Source organism: Oculina patagonica, chromosome 12 (genome assembly GCF_052425735.1).
Source record: "Oculina patagonica isolate OP01 chromosome 12, crgOcupat, whole genome shotgun sequence".
In the NCBI taxonomy this organism is placed as follows: domain Eukaryota; kingdom Metazoa; phylum Cnidaria; class Anthozoa; order Scleractinia; family Oculinidae; genus Oculina; species Oculina patagonica.
In genome coordinates, this window is record NC_135769.1 from 22393457 (window position 1) to 22411462 (window position 18006).

Here is an 18006-nt window from a genome sequence, read left to right on the forward strand (position 1 = left end):
GATGTTCCTCAAACAAAGTCACCGCAATGTATATTTTTCCCTGGCGACCAGTTCCTTATAGTAATCAGGAATAAAATTACTTAAAACTGATTTCACTCCACTCAGAAGTTCCAAAGATCAGAATCAAAGAAAACCCAAACTTTTATTTTGCAAACGTGCTTCTCAGAAAAACAAATCATTCTATACTTGTAAGAACATGGGAACATTTCATCTATTGATTTTAAAGTTAGAATCACACTTTTGTCCAATGACTCTTCGAGCGTTGGACTCTGAGTCAGAGTTACAGTCGCGAGCTCAGGTAGTTTCCCCAGTCCATCGTCAAACTCTTTAACCTGCCCTATTGTATGTTGGAGAAGTTTGCAGCTTTACAGTGTCAAATCGTTTGTGCGTGGATCAGTCAAACTGTTGCAGTGTAAATTTTTCACCTTACATTTCAAAATCGAAGAACCCACGCTATATAGTATACAAAGATATAATTTTCAGTTCCATGGCGAAAATATGATCGTTGAATTTGATAAATAATTTTTTTCTTCACCATAATCAAGTTTAACTCAAGTGCTTCAAGCTTTGATGATCTATTCACGTAATATCAGTTGCTTTTTAGCTTCATCGTTATCAACTTGATTTAGCGAAGCTCCTCGCCTTATGATCACAAAGACTGCAGCCGAGGTCACTGTCGATCACCGTTTTTAGACCAATCTAAAATCAAAATAAAACGAAGTATTAATAACGACTGGCCGTGAATTCAAATCGTGCAGCAAACTATACCCACATACATCAATGTATAGGTCAAGAACGTATAGGTTTAGGGTACTGAACTTTCGTGATATACTGGCTACAAGAGTTGTTTTGGGAGGCACGCCCGCCTTATCAAAGGAATCGTTTCTCTCTTTAAAATTGACGCTTCACGCGATGGCTGTTTATCTAGTGTGGAGGGTAATTATAACACTCACTCGCAGATCTGGATTGTTCCAGTATGCATGATGTATGCCGTTCAATTGTGAGAACGGCATCCTGATCGGGGGGACGGGGTACTCCCTATACTGGACCACACGGGGAGGCTCCGCCCGAAGAGGTGCCTTTTTCAGGCTGTAGGTATATAGAAGGGTAAAGGGATTTCACGTGCTGGAGAAAAGAAAAGGGGAGGGGAAACTGTCTTTATGGGAATTAAAAGGGCCCTTCAAAACGTTTTGGACAGACCCACCAAACGGTTAATTCATCTTAGTATTTTAAGGGGTTTACTTAATAAAGAGTTTAGAAAATACTGTAATATCCGTACTGTAGGTATGTGAGAGGGCTACCATTTTCTATCGAAGTTGTATGAAAGGGTTGCCTTATATCTGCCAATAAAATTAATGGTATAAAAAAGAGGTAAAGGGGTTAGACCTCTGGGCGGAGCCTTTCTATAAAATATATTTGAGTAGTATATTTGCACTATTAATTCGAGATGGGATTCGCGCAAAATCCTAAGAGACCCCGAGAGAGTCTGGATTTTATTCCAAAGGAAGCCTGCCTGCGGGCTTTTTGCAATCTTTATTAGAAAGCGGATTTTATGGACAAGGACAATGAGATATCCGTTTTTCACCTGTCATAAAGTGGAATGTTGTTGTCAGTCACAAGAGCCATATTCGTTCCTTCAGGGACGCTATTAAAGAGCAAAAGAGAAACAATGAATATGAAATGATCTCCATTTCAGTGATGTTAATCTTTATCCCACGCAAACCAGGGCCCAGTTGTTCAAAGCATGGACAACGCTATCCACCGGATAAATCACTATCCACTGGATAGCGTAGTATGTTTCGTTAGCACTTATCCGCTGGATAGCGATTTATCCGGTGGATAGTGTTATTCACCCTTTGAACAACCGGGGCCTGCAATGTAATCCAACAGCTTACATGCATGTATAGTAGTGTTTGCATACAGGCCTACCTAAAGGCAGAATTTTCACAACCCCTGCAACCTACAAGCTTAATTGTTGATATTTTAGGGAACAATTAAAATTTGATGCTCATTGTTATGACACTCAGTTAGCTACTGTGACCAAATGAAACAAGAGGCGAGACTGTTACCTTGCGTACAAAATGTTGTCTGTGGCTTTTTCATTCACACATGTATTTTCATATCTGCAGTGACGATAAAATTACAAAGAAAAAAATTAATATCTGAGCTGGTGGAGAAAACGAATGAAAAGCATTTCATACGCTATAGTATATTACCTTGGGTCGTCTGCCAAGCTCTTGACTTTCATGTTCTTTGCATTGTTAAGTGAATGACCAGCAGATTTCATTTCGCAATAACTGCAAAACGACAATGAAATAGTATTATTCCTAGCAATTATGGATCTTTTTTGGACTTTGGATCGATAAGTCCGGTGGCAAAGACAAGTAACTCTCGTCACCTCTTTTCACCAAGCAGACCCAGGGCTCGGCTAGTCAAACCACCTGACGATTACGCTAATCTAGCTGATGAGCGTGGATTTTGATTTAAGTTATATAGGTTTTTTAGCGATGCTTTCTGTTTTTATTTTCTGTCCTCCAGCCGGTTTTGAGGTCCACGCGGAAACATTTGCAGCGAAGATCAATTTGTAATCCTGGATATTAAAGTGTAAAGCAGTTAATCGCCTTTCGAAAAACCCGAACCAGGAATATAGATGGGTACTGGAAAATTGTAAGGGTAAACTGGACGCAAAAATTTGGGGAATTGCCTGCGATGGACTAGTATCTCTCCAGGGACAGTAGCAACCAGTCACCGCTCCAAGTCGCTTCATCTGACAGAAACTTACTGAGTTATGCGCCTATGTCTGGTTAGCCACTGTAGGACAAACTTTACCTTTACTTTCACTTTTCAGTCCCTCGTGAGATATTCCCCTGGAATCCCTCCAACGTATTGCATGACTAGCTAGTATATAATAAGAACAGCTCAGTACTGTAACTTTCATAGCACACACCTGTTTTCTTCATCGATACTCGTCTCCACAGTCAGACCATCCATCATATCCGGTGCCGTCTTCTCGTTATTGTTCTTATGATATCCAACGTGAAACTTTACGTTGTCAGGTTTCGAGCCTGTTTTTCCTCTATTTAATATAACAAAAATGTGATCGTATCAGTTCAATAATGATGACATGACATCAAACCTCAGTGAAAGCAATGCTTTCTCAATGCTCGCCTCTTTTCAAGTGTGTGCAAGAACACAGATTCGGAATCACACGACCACTACTGACGGACCCAACTGTCATCCTATGACGACACGGACCTGAAAAGTGAAATCCTACGCTAACAAAGACAGTTTGGGAAAAACAGACAAATTCTGTACATTATTATAGGACTTTCCATTAGAATGTTGCAAATTTTAGCTTAAAAATATGTTGAAGAGAAGACTATTTTTTGCGTGTGAGTTTACGAAGCCCAATTTCGCGCCAAAACACGGCTTGTCACTAGCGTCGCATCTAGGGAACACGCCTCTGATGAAACCTTAGTAAATAACTCAAAGTCTGTGCGCGATAGGACTGTGTCGGCATTCTCATGATCAGGTTAGGTCAAAGCCAAGAACAACAAGTAAAAGTACGGCAGAAAAAAATTAACAAAAACAAATTACCTAAACCGCCTCCTGTTCCACATAAATAGAAATGCCACGCCCAGAAGGCAAAGCACCAAGCCAGCAGCAATGACCGCTACCACAATAAGTGCTGTCCTCTCGGCCTCGCCCCTTGCGCCTATCTGCTGTTGAGGTAGACCGGTACCTACTTCATTTCCTGTAGATTGTTCTTCAGTAGTTGTGTACCCAATACCAGAAGTGACTTCAGTTTCACTTTTTGTTGCTGTTGTTGTGTGAGGTTTTATAGCCGTACCAGCAGACGATCCACGACTCGTAGTTACTTCTTCTGCGCTTTTTGTTGTGGTGGATAGATTTGGGCTTGATGACACAGGTGGCTGGGTAACTTTTCAAGAAGAAAATAAAAAGTTCACATTCAAGTAACTGAGTAGTAGTTTAAAACCATTTTAAGTCCAGCAGCTAAAACATCACGGTATAGCCCGTTAACCTATCTAGTTTTTTTTGTTTTGCAAACTAACCGGAACAGATATTTGAAGAATTTAAAAGGATAATCTAGACTTGAAAAGGTCTGTATATGTTTTTCATGGGCTCGATGAATAGTTCATTAACCTATTTAGACTGTTCACAGCCCTCTATTTTTGTTTTCATTTTTTTCGACCGATGAGCGCGGGAAAAGAACGGCGAGTGAACTGGACGCCAGCGCGAGAAGGGCGAATGTTTCGCTCGCTCCCGCCCCTTCCTCCCCCGCGCTTCGCGTTTAAGCTCGTTCGCTCGCCGATTCTTTTGTTTTTTTGCGTTGAAACGTTGAGAGGCTGTGGGCAGTCTATAACCTATAGCGATTCAGGGATCTCGTTTCCCTATTCTTTTCTGTTAATTGAATATTCTGGGTTTTTTTGCCTCTTTACATTTGCCTGGTTATGCGCCCCTTTAGCGACGTTCAGCGCTGCTTCTTCACTGTCTTGCGACTTCCTGCCTTGGCCAAATTTTGCCTTTCATATCTGGTAACTGTACGTAGTGCTGTCTAGTTACTCACCTAAAGGGTCGTAGCATGGACAGAGCCTGCGGACAAGTGTGTTGTTGGCCGTGTGGCAATCGATAGTACTGGGTATAGACTTGAATCCCAGGCACATACCGACCCAGACCTTATCGTCTGGTGACTCGGCCACGTAGTTCGGGTGGTCTTTATATTGATAATTGTCCTGGTACGAGGGAGTTTTGCACCTGATTCCCAAAGACTCGAATATCGATAGGGCGGATGTAGGCGGGAAACTTTGGCCAGTTCTAGCACACTGGAAACCAAATGTTCCGCAGACTAAGTCACAGTTCTGCCCACCGCATGTAGCCATAAAGTATTTGACACCTTAGCATGAAAAAGAAAGCACCATTTCTAACCAACAATCACCAAGAACATCCAAATGAGGTTATTATCTGGAGATTATTTGGAGACACTATGTTCCGGCCTAATTTTTTATTTCATTAATTTTCGCCATCTATTTTGTTTATTTTCTTAACAATGTTGTACATAGAAATTACATCTCGCTCAATCTCGGAGGTAGAAGACCTCAAAAAATGGGGGAAAGTTATTATTGTGAAACGTAACACTATCAAACAGGCAAAATTCAATACGTACTAGCAAGCTTCACTTAGCATTGCACCAAATTTGTTCAAGAAGATAACGCATTTCGTTTGTCCTGCAAGAACATTTCAAAACGATAAAAACAAACCATTAAAAACGCAACGCTGTCTAAATTCTATATCATTTTTAAAAGTCCAATTCCAGAATTTAAAATTGGGATATTAGCTTTACACTTTAAACAATATTAAATATTTTCGTTATACTCACTAGTGCATATAATTATTTTTAGCCATAATCTGACTTAGTTGTAAATGTACACTGCTTGCGTTATGAATGCGCCCCAACCTGTTTATTTATCATTAAAATTCCTTTCATTGTCGTTGGCCGTAATTTTATTGAAATCTTTTGCTCTAAATTCGTTTACAACTAAGCTTTTCTCAGGAAGAAAGTTTACAGCTTTAATTAATTTAAAATTTGGCTGTAAAATCGTTATGGCCAAAAACTGAACATCATTGAACGGATGTGTTTTTGTATACATCGTTTACTGGGTCTTTATTCCGTGATGTAAAAATCAATGAGTCACAATACCTGCTACTTGCCCCCATGCTCCACTAGCTAGATGCAACACAACAAACAGGCTAAGAAATTTTTCCCATAAGGACATCATGATTATCTCAACGACAAAAGCAATCTGGCTCTGGAAACAGTTTTCCACTGGCTGAATTCTGAACGTATCAACACAAAGTGGACTTGCTTTTGATGATATTGTGTCAGTGTTGCTTTTTGTTGAGGGTGGTCTTCACGTGCTATAGAATGATGAAAAGTATTTTTTGTTTTTTGACGAGATCGTTTTCAGTCACGCGACAACACACGTCGACATATAAAAGCGCTGCCATTTGCTCGCGTGGGCGACAACCAAAAATAAAGAAATAAAATATGAGAAAAACTACGTACGAAGCATAATTTCTGTTTCCACCATATTGGAGGTACGCTTAACACAAGAAGCCAATCAGTGTATTTTTTCTCGATAACGTCGGCGGAACATCCACTTCAAAACTCTTTTAAATATCTTTTTATCGACTTTAGGTTGTCACTTTTTTAAAGGTTTTATTTTCAAGGTCAAGTGAAAAAGATGAGCCATGATAAATATGGAAAGCGTTGTCATTGACAAAAACTAAAAGAAGGTTTACTATTCACGACGGAACTAAATTGTAGAAGATAAAAAAATTCTCTTCTTTGTCAGGTGAACTTAAGAAGTTAAAGAAATTGTCATACTCTTGCTTGGATATTGCTCTTCATGGCTGGGACTATGCAACCTTTAGTCCTTTATTTTTGAACAGATTTTTATCAAATTAGTGGAATAGTCAAAGTTAATGAAGGTTTACCTTCGTTGAAATCACTGAGTGCCCAAAAGGATGGACGAGGATGGCCAATTGGGGTGGAGTATGAGTGATTTTTTTTTTATGAACAACGAACTAAGAGAATTTATAGTATCAAAATCTCGAAAAATCATTCAAAATTCGGGTGACGTTAAGGCCAGCCCATGCAGCGCAAAACGAGGCGAGTCCGTCCGCCGACACCCAATCGAAAGAACCCGTATCCGTTTTGTGACAAATCTTTAGAGCAGGGTTAGCATCATACGTCACAGAAGAGCAGGGCATTCGATTCGAGAAACCTCCCTCCTCCACTATCCTCTGTCTTTTAACTTTGCCTCCCTGCTTGCCTTCCTCTGCCTTTTTATTTTTATTTTTTGGAACAATTAAGAATGCAAAGCCCTGCAGTATTTTTTTCACCCTAGTTCTGTTTAGTTTTAAGACTCTTTTGTCAATACTTGGTGAAGAGTAGAAATGTTTGTGGCATTTTTTTTGTAATCTGGTAATGGCTTCTGTGGAAGTGGGGGAGACCAAGAATTCAATTCATGAATAAAACCTAACCCATTCACTCCCAGAGTCAAATATGTCAGAAATTGATATTTTTCTTAAAGCAAAGTTTGTGGATCACAGTGACCATTATATTCAAATGAAAGGTAATGGTTATTTTAAAAGCTGCACATGGTGGTTCAGTTTAACATGGTCAGCGTATCCTAGACGGTGTTGGGCTACCTAGACGGTGTTGACCCTAGACGGTTGAGCACTTTAAAAATACATCAAAATTCGACTTAAAGAAAGCTATTTTGAATTTAGCCTCAGTTTCCGGAATGCAAGTCCTGACTTAAGGAAACTGTATATTCAATTTTGCATGCGATAGTATTCTAGATTCTCATAAAGAAGCTCTGACGTCACTTTGTGCTTCAGGGTACCACACCAAGATGGCATACTAGGTCGTAACAAGATCTATCTGAAATGCAATCGATATGACAGTCTATTGTCTGTAAGTAGCTTAACTGCACTGAGTGTATTTCTAAGTTATTTGACGCATTTGGGGATTGTCAGACGCTTACACGAAAAAGGTCAACTGCTATAATAGTTGGTTTCTGGTTTCTGCCCAGTCGACTGGAATCCATCACGTTTTAATCATTGAAAAAAAAACGCAGAAGTTTTCAATGCGTGGTCGGAAACGTGTGCTCAGTTAAAACCGATTTTTGTTTCTAAAAACAGACCTGAAACTGGGCATAACTTAACAAGGGGGATTATTCTCACATGAAATTCCAATGGCAAATGGACCACCACAGTCTCAACGTTCCCTAGTATAGGTTATATTTGAAGTCGGTTAAATTACGCGCGACGAAGAACATGGCACTGATGAGCTGAACAATAGTATTAATGTTGACTCTTTTATTCAAACATCCCCTGTTCAAGTTATCAGTTTCCCATCGTTAAAACAAATCAGTAACTTAACTTATCTATTACAGCTTGAGCTGTTCCTATGGTAACGGCCAATCGGAACCTCCTTTCTACTGTCCAAAAAATTCAAGCGATCGTTACTTTTCTCCTTGCTTCTACTTCTTCTTCTTTTTTTTCTTTTTCTTTTTTTGTGAATCAAAAGGATAGTCTATTCACAGGTCATTATATTGTGACGACCTTTTTGCAATTTTTATTTTATTTGCATTTTTTTTATCTTTGGATGTGTTTCCGTCGGTTAAGGTGTTTACTGATTACAGTGGCCAATAGAAGGCGTCGTTTGTCACTTCCTTGGGTCACTGAATTTCCTATAAAACGCTGTTATAACAATCCAGTATTAAGACAACAATTTTTTTCTCTATATACAAGCCAGCGAACATCGAATATGAACTAGGGAACGAATATTTGCCTAAATATGGTGTGTTTTGTTCTTTATACATTAAAAGTATCAAAATATGTTTACAGTTGCTTATAAACAGCGGAAGAGTGGACACAAAGCCCGTGCAATGCGCGCACGAGCCGGAAAACGAGAAGCCACGTCCTAAACACGTCATCACTAAATGCATTAAAGACTTAAGTATGTTAAACCTATTCTTATATTGTGACCTGTTGAAATACAATAGTGTAGATCACTGCTCATAAATGACCCTTGCTTCACACTATTCTATATAAATACCTCTTCACGGAAAGCGACGAACAGACACGTCGCAGCAACAAACTGATCGTTTCATTACACAGCTAAGCAGTACAATTAGATTCATGGACTTGGCCAACTTTGCTTTCTTTACTATACTCACCTGTCCATTACTCGTCATTCAACAGCAGGCACGAGCAGGTAATACATATTTGAAACTTATCTTAAACAATCGCTTATGCATAAACTAATGACTCTCATAGTTTACTAAACTGAGACATGTTACAAATTGGGTCCTTCACCCCGATATATCTCCATTTGACATTTAGGTGCTATAAAGTACTTTCAACGTTACTCTTGCTCAATTTGATGTGTACTTTCTACATTTCTTCTTGGGAGATTTCCTCTTTCAAGCTAATATATTTCTAATATATAAAATAATCAGCTTATTCGCCATCGCTCGACTTCATTTTCGTGACTTAGCTAACTTGAGACGAAGAAGAGACTTTGGAAAACGATTATTAAGTTAATTTAAGCAAGGCCAAAACTGACAACTGTGGAGCAACTACAAACTAAGTGACTCTTGACCAAATAAAATGGAACAAAAATACTTGAACTGCTGTGTTCTTTGCCAAAGTCAATTACAAGGTGTTTAGTTGTTTGCTATTTACGGACACTCCATCGTTGTTCCATGATCTCCCATACTGTGTGCAAATAAGATGCAGGCAAAAGCCACGAATGTGAAATTCCGTTAGAGATTTAGAGTGTTTTCTTTCACTGGAATTTACTCGGAGAACCTGGAACCAAGCCAGCGTTAAGCCACACAAGCGCAAGTATAAAAATGCAAGCACTCACTCCAGGATATCCACTTGTATATTACAAACGTGTAACAGGCCAGGCCTACTTTTGCGTAAAATCACTTCATTTCGATTAGGAAGATTCTAAACGAAAGAGCACCCAAAGTGTTGTCTATTAACATTGCAACCAAAAGTGCAGACATTTTTACAATTTAGTTGTAAGTAACCGATTAGAGCCGAATGTTATTTCAGGGTAAATTCAAAACCTCAAAAGTGATCTCTGTTGTTTCTACTGTTGTTTTTAAACGAACTCTTGTTTACTGTGTAATCGTATTAGGAAAGCTGTGGTAATTTAGAAAGCGATAAAACGAAAAAAGGCATGACATAAAGAATTGCATGGATACCTACAGCATAGTTAGTCCCCTCTACTAAGACAGCGAGGATATGTCTGTAAAATAAACAGTCGCCAGGATTAGAAATTTCTCATATCAGTTGAGGCACACTAAGTGTAATCAATATACTTTCTGTCCGACAGAAAAGCGTTAAGTGATAAAGATTGTATCTTCAGTTCTCGCTGATTAGTTACGTCATTGGTCTTTCTTTTAGTTGTTGTTAGATCGCCAACGCTTTCCCCACAACAAACCAGACGTTATCAGATACAATAGGTTATTGCTGATTCTTTACCCATTTCGAATTCGTTGTAGTCAGATTCTTTACCTTGGACGACATCTCTGCATTCCAATAACTAAGCTCCCAGATTATATTTCCCGTAAAATGTACAAAAAATAACGGTTGAAAACGTCATTCAGGGCGCTCATGCAACCTTTATCTAGAACGGTGCACCAACAGGGCGAGCACGTATCCCTGATTCTGATCGCGATTAGCCAATAGCTAACCTTTTTTTCTTTCTAAAATTATCTCTATTTTTCTTGCGGTTCATCCGTTTATGCAAATGTATTTGGTAAATCACGTAATGAAAAAAAAAATGACCACAACGACAGGACGAGTTGAGCGTAATCTTAACTGACGGGGAGGGGGAATGATGGACTCAACGGCTTTAGGTGAGACAAGGAATATTAAAAAGATTGTCAAATTGCGGTGTAGGTTCCGGCGATGATAATGATGATGATGATGATGATGATGATGATGATGATGATGATAATGTTACTTTCTGTTCCCATATTACGTTTTCAATAATGATTAACAATAAGAGACATTTCACCTACGTATTATATTGACAGTTAATTATTATCTTAATTAATTATTTGTATAATCATCCAGTTAACTTCATTGGCGTGATCAATGAGTGATCAGTTAACCCTTTAACTACCAATCGTACAAATTTGTACGAAAAACACCAGCAGTAATTAAAAAATCTCTAGCCTTTACATATCTGGACACATGATAGTAATGGTTGCTTTTTATGGCAAAGTGATAACTTTCATAGCTTTAAAAGCCAACTAACTGACTACAACTCTTGATTTCCGTTGCATATGGTTGTTTGTTCAGCAGCAAATCCGAAAATGCCCGTTTTCTACCTAACAGGACAACAGCAAAAAACACACATCTTTCTTTCCTTTTTTTAATGAAAAAAATAATTCTGACTTCAAAAATATATATTTGCAGCAAACTTCAACCCTATTTCTTTCCGTTCACCAAGGAAATCTCCCATCAATCATTCAGCAATTATTATTCGATTAGAGCTTTGCTTGCAAACCTGTAATTTCCTCATTGGTGACCAAAAGGGATGCCTGGGAAAAACAGTCATGGCGGCGGCATGGAAGTCTACCTACCTTTGTTCCATATATTTTTTGTAAGTGTCGAGCCACTCAATCCTGCCGGCAAACGTTTGCATCGATTGCATTCTTTTGAAGTCAGAATTCGTCTAAATTGCTATGGCAGGTCTTGGAATCCACCCACAGAACGGCCAGAGAGACAACTTTACTCATGAACCGCCATCTTTCGATTCGAACATTTTTGGCGTTCCAATCAAGACAAAATCATCTCTCACTCTGGTTTCTTTCAGACGCTGGCCTCTACCCACCATTCTAGCTTAATGATGCCAGCCTGGGGGCTTCTGCAGTGAAAAATGACTCCAAAAATCACTTATAAATACAAAACATGCCAATTAAATCAAAGCCCAACAGCTCGCCTATGAAGGAAGCAACTGTCGACTACTGACGACATATAAAAATTTGAGCCTTCGGTGTTTCGAAACAGCACACATTTTTACTTGAACTTCTTATATGCAATCACGAAGTTCTACAGAATGTCTAAGCCAAGAAAAACCTTTAAAAAGTCACAGAAACTTGGTAGTTAAAGGGTTAAGTCGATAGCGATGTGTCAACGCCCTGTCAACAGTATGAATCATTTATTTCAGTGTCGTTGTTCAAACTCTAAAGAAAAAATGCTGAAAGCGATTGGTAACATTTCAGCTGACAAATCATGTTTAGTATGTCCTATCTTCAGCATCCTTGCTGGCACTGAATGTAACAGCCAGATTTTAGCTTACAACAGCCATTTATACTACTGCTCAGATCCTCAATGATGTTTGTTTTATTTTTTCTCAGCACCTCTGTGTCAAGATAAGAACTCCCAGTGTTCTAATTTCGACGAGAGGTACTGCCTCTACGAACACGTAAAACAACAATGTCCGAAGCTTTGTAATCAGTGTGGTAAGTTATAATTTTTTGTGTGTGCATTTTACACGTTTGGAAAATATATATATATATAGCCTGTCATCAAAAATTTACAGAAAAAAAAAAATTACGGATTTTAAGACACGAGACATGAGTTGTGAGCTTCGTTTTACTTTGTAAAAACAAACAAATTTGCTAACAAAGTGGTTTTCTTTACAGGGACCATTTATCCTTTTTCGCCAGTAACATCGGTAATGTCGTCACACAGTCCTAATGCAACGCAAGGCACCACGGTTGTATCACAAGGCCTTACTGCAACACAAAGCACTGTGGTCGCATCGCACGGTCTTCCTCAAACGCAAAGCACTGTGGTCACATCGCACGGTCTTCCTCAAACGCAAAGCACTGTGGTCGCATCACACAGTCTTCCTCAAACGCAAAGCACTGTGGTCGCATCGCACGTTCTTTCTCAAACGCAAAGCACTGTGGTTGCTTCACATGGTCGTTCTCAAACGCAAAGCACTGTGGTTGCATCGCATGGTCGTTCTCAAACGCAAAGCACTGTGGTTGCATCGCATGGTCGTTCTCTAACGGAAACCACTACAGCGGTATCACGTGACCTTACAAGCGCTCCAACTCAAAACGCTGAAGATGTCTTACGACCAAGTTCCGGTGAAAGAGACAACAAAAGGGGACAAAATAATGTTATTCAGGCAACTGCATCAACAACAGACTTTACACAAGCAAACGTGCTCATAACACTTGGGATTCTATGGAGTTATCTTATTTCATGGTGATGATGAAGCAGACAACTTTAATTTCAGCTTCCGCCATTTTTCCAGTGACTGAATTTTCTTCATTCAAAGCTCCGATCAGATCAAGTCTGCAAATTTTGTATATATGTTGTACGTAGCAAATGCATAAGTTATTTTACGAGGACAGATTTGTATCCCTCAATAGTTATGTCAAATAATCTTAGGTAAAATAAACTAGAGAGGAAGTTAGAGGACATTTAATAGACTTAAGAAAAGAGCAGAGTTGTATCAATTGTATGTAATTTCTGACATCGTTTGCTTGACACGCCTTAAATGTTTAATTGTACAAAGTTATTGATCATGTGTATGGTTGGATCTACCCTGGATGCCAGAGGTTTTTCTTGCGCGGTCCGTCGGCGCGGCCTTCGAACGCCGAAGTATCCGCCGAAGTATCCGCCGAAGTATCTGCCGAAGTATCCGCCGAAGTATCCGCCGAAGTATCTGCCGAAGTATCCGCCGAAGTATCTGCCGAAGTATCTGCCGAAGTATCCGCCGAAGTATCTGCCGAAGTATCCGCCGAAGTATCCGCCGAAGTATCTGCCGAAGTATCCGCCGAAGTATCCGCCGAAGTATCCACCGCGCGCGAGAAAAATTCTCTGGTACCCAGGGTAGGTTGGATCTGATCGATTAGTTGTTCCAAGGAAGACTAGAAATAAGGAAGGTTAATTCTGTTGAAAAGGTTTGCTGCACTGTTTACATCTAGCCTGTGTACTTTTATTTCAGCTAGAGCTGTAGAACATTTACTCATTGATGCAATACTTTGTTGCAAGCAACTAAAATACAATGCCTTTGAGATATTTTTTCCGCTTTTCTTTCTTCTTTCATATACGCCGTGATATCTGATCACAAAGTAGCTTTCCAGACCTTCCGAAATCCAGGGCTAGCCGAAAAATTCAGATAATCTGAAGAGTGTCAACTTCGTGGTGACACTCGCATTTAAAATGAAGAAATTGAGGCTGCCTTTACACAGTTTCTTAGAGATAATCTACTTCTTAGGTGTCAAATACGGTGTGTAGTAAATTCAGTAAAATAGATCATAGAGATGGATTCTTGCAACAGAGAACAAACAAAAATGTACGTACATTGTTCGAGTTCTTATTCATTCATTCATTCGTTCACTCATTTACTAGCCTGCGAGCCAGCTTCCGATCTGATCGGCGAGCGGAGCAAGCCGCTTAGGCCTAGTGGAGTAATAATCCCTCCCCCCTCCCCCTCCTTTTTCTTCCCGCTTTCTTTTTGCCCAGTTCCCGACCGAAGAGCCTGTTCACAGGCTACTCATTAACTCATTCATTCATTGCTTGAGTTTCTGGGACGTGTGGGGTCTGGAGTGGGTGGTCAAAAACATGAGTGGGGTCTGGGTTGGATGATTAAGAATGAGGACCCAGGCTACACCGGCCGCAGTTGGTTAACTATTTTAAAACATATTATGCTGTGGCCTGTTGAAATACAATACTTAAAATCATCGCCCCTAATGACCTCTGCTTCACAATTTGTTTTAAAAATACTTCTTCGTGGAAAGCAGCATACAGCGTACCGCGCACAACAAAGAAGATCTTTTGATTGCACAGATTCTGCTGAGAAGTTCATTTATGGGTTTGGTCAACTTTGCTACCTTTCTCATATTCTTCTGTCCACTGTTCATTCAGAAAGCACATGCAGGTAAAACATAGTTATTATTTTATTTATTTCTCGCACGTTTTTTCCACCCCTCACGTAAATGTATCTTAATGTGGAGATTTGGAATTTTGGTTATAATTTGGGTCGTTCCGCCCTTCCGTGCCGTTCCCCTACAAACACTTTTTTATTTAAATTCTTGTGAGCCGTAAGAAGAGATTAAAAATCTCATACAGTCACTAATTAATTTATAATAGCTTCAATATCTTTAAGCTTCTTCTGTGGAATAATCTGGTTTTGAGGACAGCAAGAAAATCCTTTTACTATTTTTCTCCGAAGTGACTGCTTCTCTATTCCTATTGACCTCAGTTTTAATCTGTTAAATAAAAAGGTGAAGAGAGTCAAACGCTATATTTATAGAAATTAGAATTACGGCTCAGGATTTTAAAAGCTTCGGTTAATTGGTAGGCCAGTCATTTATCTGAAAATTACAAAACAAGTAAATCTTGATCATGTTACTTGCGATTGAATTTGTTAGCAATTTCTTGCAAAATCATGCAGTTTTAAAACGTGTTTCGAGTTTCAAGTTATTTTGTAATACTGAACATAGCTTAAACCGTAGGTTCACTTTTTAATTTTGTAAAAATGTTGGACGCGTTTCAATTTGTGCCTTGAAAACATCAATCATTTGGAGTCAGAATGCCTAAAAGCCTTGTGTTTTTTCGAGATAAATTCAAGGCCTCGATTGCATTTTGTTGTTTTATTGTTATTTTTAAACGGACTCTGTTTATTGTATAATCAGATTAGAAAAGCTAATTGGGAAACACGGCTGATGATGAAACCACTTGTATAAACAAGATGAGAAGTAAATCAAAACAAGTAAAAATAGTATGCGTCCGGCTTGTTTTTGCACAGACACTCTTGTCAGATCTGGAAACTTCCATATTGAGGCGCCTGGAACACTCCGTGGCATGTTAATTGATGAAAACTGGACTTTCATTTTAGTCAATTAGGTACAGCGTCGGTAGTCTTTCACCGAAATGCGAACTACAAGGCTGCATATATTACACTTTGTAAAGTTTTTGCAGATATGAAACAGCAGGGAATCCCCCGCACTTAGCTTAAGCTCGCCGTGACCTGCTCTGCCACGAGAGGTTGACGCTATCAGTTTTAAGTTGATAATCACTTAAGGTGGCTATGTCATCCGTGACTTAACCCCCTTAAATATTTGGAAACAGTGTCTGACTGTTAAGTAATATGACAGCAAGGGCGAGTCATTTTTTATGATCCCCTATGTACGGAGGCAAGTTATATTTGAGCCTTATTTGGAAGTGACGCAAACTATCCTAGTGCCTGGCCTAAACATTTATTTTTACGTTCTCGGTTATATGCGCAAATGGGTTACTTACAACAAAACTATACTGTAGAGGTTTAGGCTACGTTTACACGGGACCGGACCGGATCGGCTTCTGTTGACAAGGAATCGTTTGGAACCGATCTAGGTGTTTACACAGGACCGTTCGGGAACGGGTCCGGAACGGGTCCAGAACGGGTCCATAACTGGACTTGCAAAATAGCAGGTCCAGTTCGTTCCCGGTTCCAGAACGGTCCCGTGTAAACAAAAGGCCTGTCCGGTCCAAAAATCGGACCGGATCAGTTTGGAACCGGTCGCGTGTAAACATAGCCTTAGACATAGATAGACATTGTGAGCAGCGACTCAATCCACCACTCAATCTGTAATTGCTAAGCCTTAATGCGCGTAAACCTGAAAAGCATTTTTCTTTTTTACTGTAGGTCTCTGTCAAGATCATCAGCTCAAGTGTTCTGATTATGCGAGTTACTGTAGTTATGACCATGTAAAGAAGCAGTGTCCGCTGACCTGTAATCAATGCGGTACGTTATTATTAAAAAGTATAAATTTAAGCAAAGTAACTTCAACAAAAGTGCCGAAACAAATTTCTTCGTCGCTGTAAAGGAAAATTGCGTTATTTGTTCGTTTCTAATATTTCGAATGTCAATCCAGTTACTTTTTTCAGAACCCTCTCTAACCTTGCTTGTCCCTGTGAATAGAACGTGATACCTTATATTGTTACTTATTTTCGCGGGACTTAATTTTCTCGAATTTCGTGATTTTCAAAAAAACGTGAATTAAAGACCCGCGAAAATTTATTTCAAACGTTTTTTATTTTATTTTTTATGTTAAGTACGTATTTTTAGCCAAATCGCGAAAATTTAGTCCCGCGAAATATACCCGTTCCATTTCCCGCGAAAATAACTCACAAAAAGGTAATTGAAAGCATAAGCGCTAGGTTCGGAAAGCCGTACTCATGCTCAATCTCGTTCTCGTCCTCTAATCTAAAAGTCATTCTTATTTCTTTTTTTTATAGACAACGTTTCTCCTACGTCACCAATTATACTGGTGACGTCATCGCATCGTACTACTCCGACGCCAAGTGTCACGGTTGTTTATACGGCTGGAACTAACAATAACGGAGCATGGAATGAACACAATACAACAATACGAGCATCTGCGCCAACAACAGACTTAACACAAGCAAATGTGCTGATGATGCTAGGGATTATATGGAGTTATTTCCTTTCTCGCTGGTGAAATGAGAGAATATAAATTGGAACGCATCCGCGGGAAGTTATATCAAGTTATTTTTCTACCTCATGGAAGCGAAAATAGTTTCGCTGGGAATGGCTGCAAGCAGATTTTAAATAACAGCAGATATGACGTGCACATTTGTGTTACTTGTAGTACAATGAAATTAAAAATTAAAATTGTGGGCCCTATATATACTAGAAATAATGGTAGAATGTTAATCGTGTTGCAGGCAATCAGATGCCAGGCACTGTACTCATAACTTGTGTAACAACATGTCTAGTAGTTTTGCTGACCTAAAACAAAATAATAACAATTAAAATTGATCTTAAAACATAGTACCATTGTTAGTGTTCCTGAATACGTCGCTGAACCCCATCGTCTTCTGTTGGAAGTTAAGTTACATTCGGCACACTGTGATGGACATTCTACGAACTTTATCAAGAATTTTATATTATTATTTATTACGGACCTTCGAAAAGAACGACTAAGAAGTCGTAAAAGGTTGTGGCGGGAAGCCAGAGATAATAACATAAAAGATTAAAAGCTAGCTATTCAAAACTGAAAATTTTCCTTTTAAAGGACTCTAGTCAGCCACGCCTTAAAATCCGTGAAATCCGCCATTTTCGATGCCATCGAAATTATTTTTCTTGCATGGAAAAGTTAAGCACACTTTCTTTCCGCAATAAAGAGATAAAGTATTTTTTTAACTCACCTTTTTACATTGCTCTTACAGCGTTAAGATAACTCAATTATTTTTTTTTTCTATCCATCCCTATTTTTTTTTCCTTTTTATTCTTTTATTGAAAATTTTTAATTAAACACTAACTGAAACACAAAGCAGACTTCCGAGGAGTCTGAAATTAAAAACAAGACGCTATGTGATCATGGAGCTTAAACAAAGAACTGTAATGTATTTATATGGGCTTAT

General features: G+C 39.1%; 3 protein-coding genes across 7 annotated transcripts; 2 read left to right on the forward strand and 1 right to left on the reverse strand.

Moving 5' to 3' along the window:
- Window positions 1–130: 130 nt before the first annotated feature.
- On the reverse strand, window positions 131–5906 carry LOC144632769 (uncharacterized). 4 transcript variants are annotated; one of them, XM_078491491.1, is made up of 8 exons: window positions 5720–5906; window positions 4589–4915; window positions 3598–3940; window positions 2948–3076; window positions 2217–2297; window positions 2070–2123; window positions 1586–1645; window positions 131–699 (listed from the first exon to the last, which is right to left on the reverse strand). In XM_078491491.1, the coding sequence occupies exons 1-8, from the start codon at window positions 5796–5798 to the stop codon at window positions 690–692; spliced, it is 1083 nt and encodes a 360-aa protein (XP_078347617.1). In that variant the 5' UTR covers window positions 5799–5906; the 3' UTR covers window positions 131–689. The 4 variants fall into 4 exon arrangements, with proteins under 4 accessions (XP_078347617.1, XP_078347619.1, XP_078347620.1 ...); XM_078491493.1 differs by lacking the exon at window positions 5720–5906 and adding an exon at window positions 5186–5250; XM_078491492.1 differs by lacking the exon at window positions 131–699 and having other exon boundaries at window positions 1582–1645.
- Window positions 5907–8624: 2718 nt separating this feature from the next.
- LOC144632908 (uncharacterized) lies at window positions 8625–13653 on the forward strand. 2 transcript variants are annotated; one of them, XR_013566963.1, is made up of 4 exons: window positions 8625–8806; window positions 11973–12077; window positions 12261–13233; window positions 13427–13653. XR_013566963.1 is itself a non-coding variant. In XM_078491671.1 (3 exons), the coding sequence occupies exons 1-3, from the start codon at window positions 8731–8733 to the stop codon at window positions 12836–12838; spliced, it is 759 nt and encodes a 252-aa protein (XP_078347797.1). In that variant the 5' UTR covers window positions 8625–8730; the 3' UTR covers window positions 12839–13653. The 2 variants fall into 2 exon arrangements, 1 of the variants encoding a protein (XP_078347797.1); XM_078491671.1 differs by having other exon boundaries at window positions 12261–13653.
- A 508-nt stretch (window positions 13654–14161) lies between these two features.
- Window positions 14162–17465, forward strand: LOC144633604 (uncharacterized). Its single transcript, XM_078492447.1, has 3 exons — window positions 14162–14515; window positions 16265–16363; window positions 16858–17465. Exons 1-3 carry the CDS (start codon window positions 14446–14448, stop codon window positions 17079–17081), a joined length of 393 nt encoding a protein of 130 aa, XP_078348573.1. The 5' UTR covers window positions 14162–14445; the 3' UTR covers window positions 17082–17465.
- The last annotated feature ends 541 nt before the right edge of the window (window positions 17466–18006 follow it).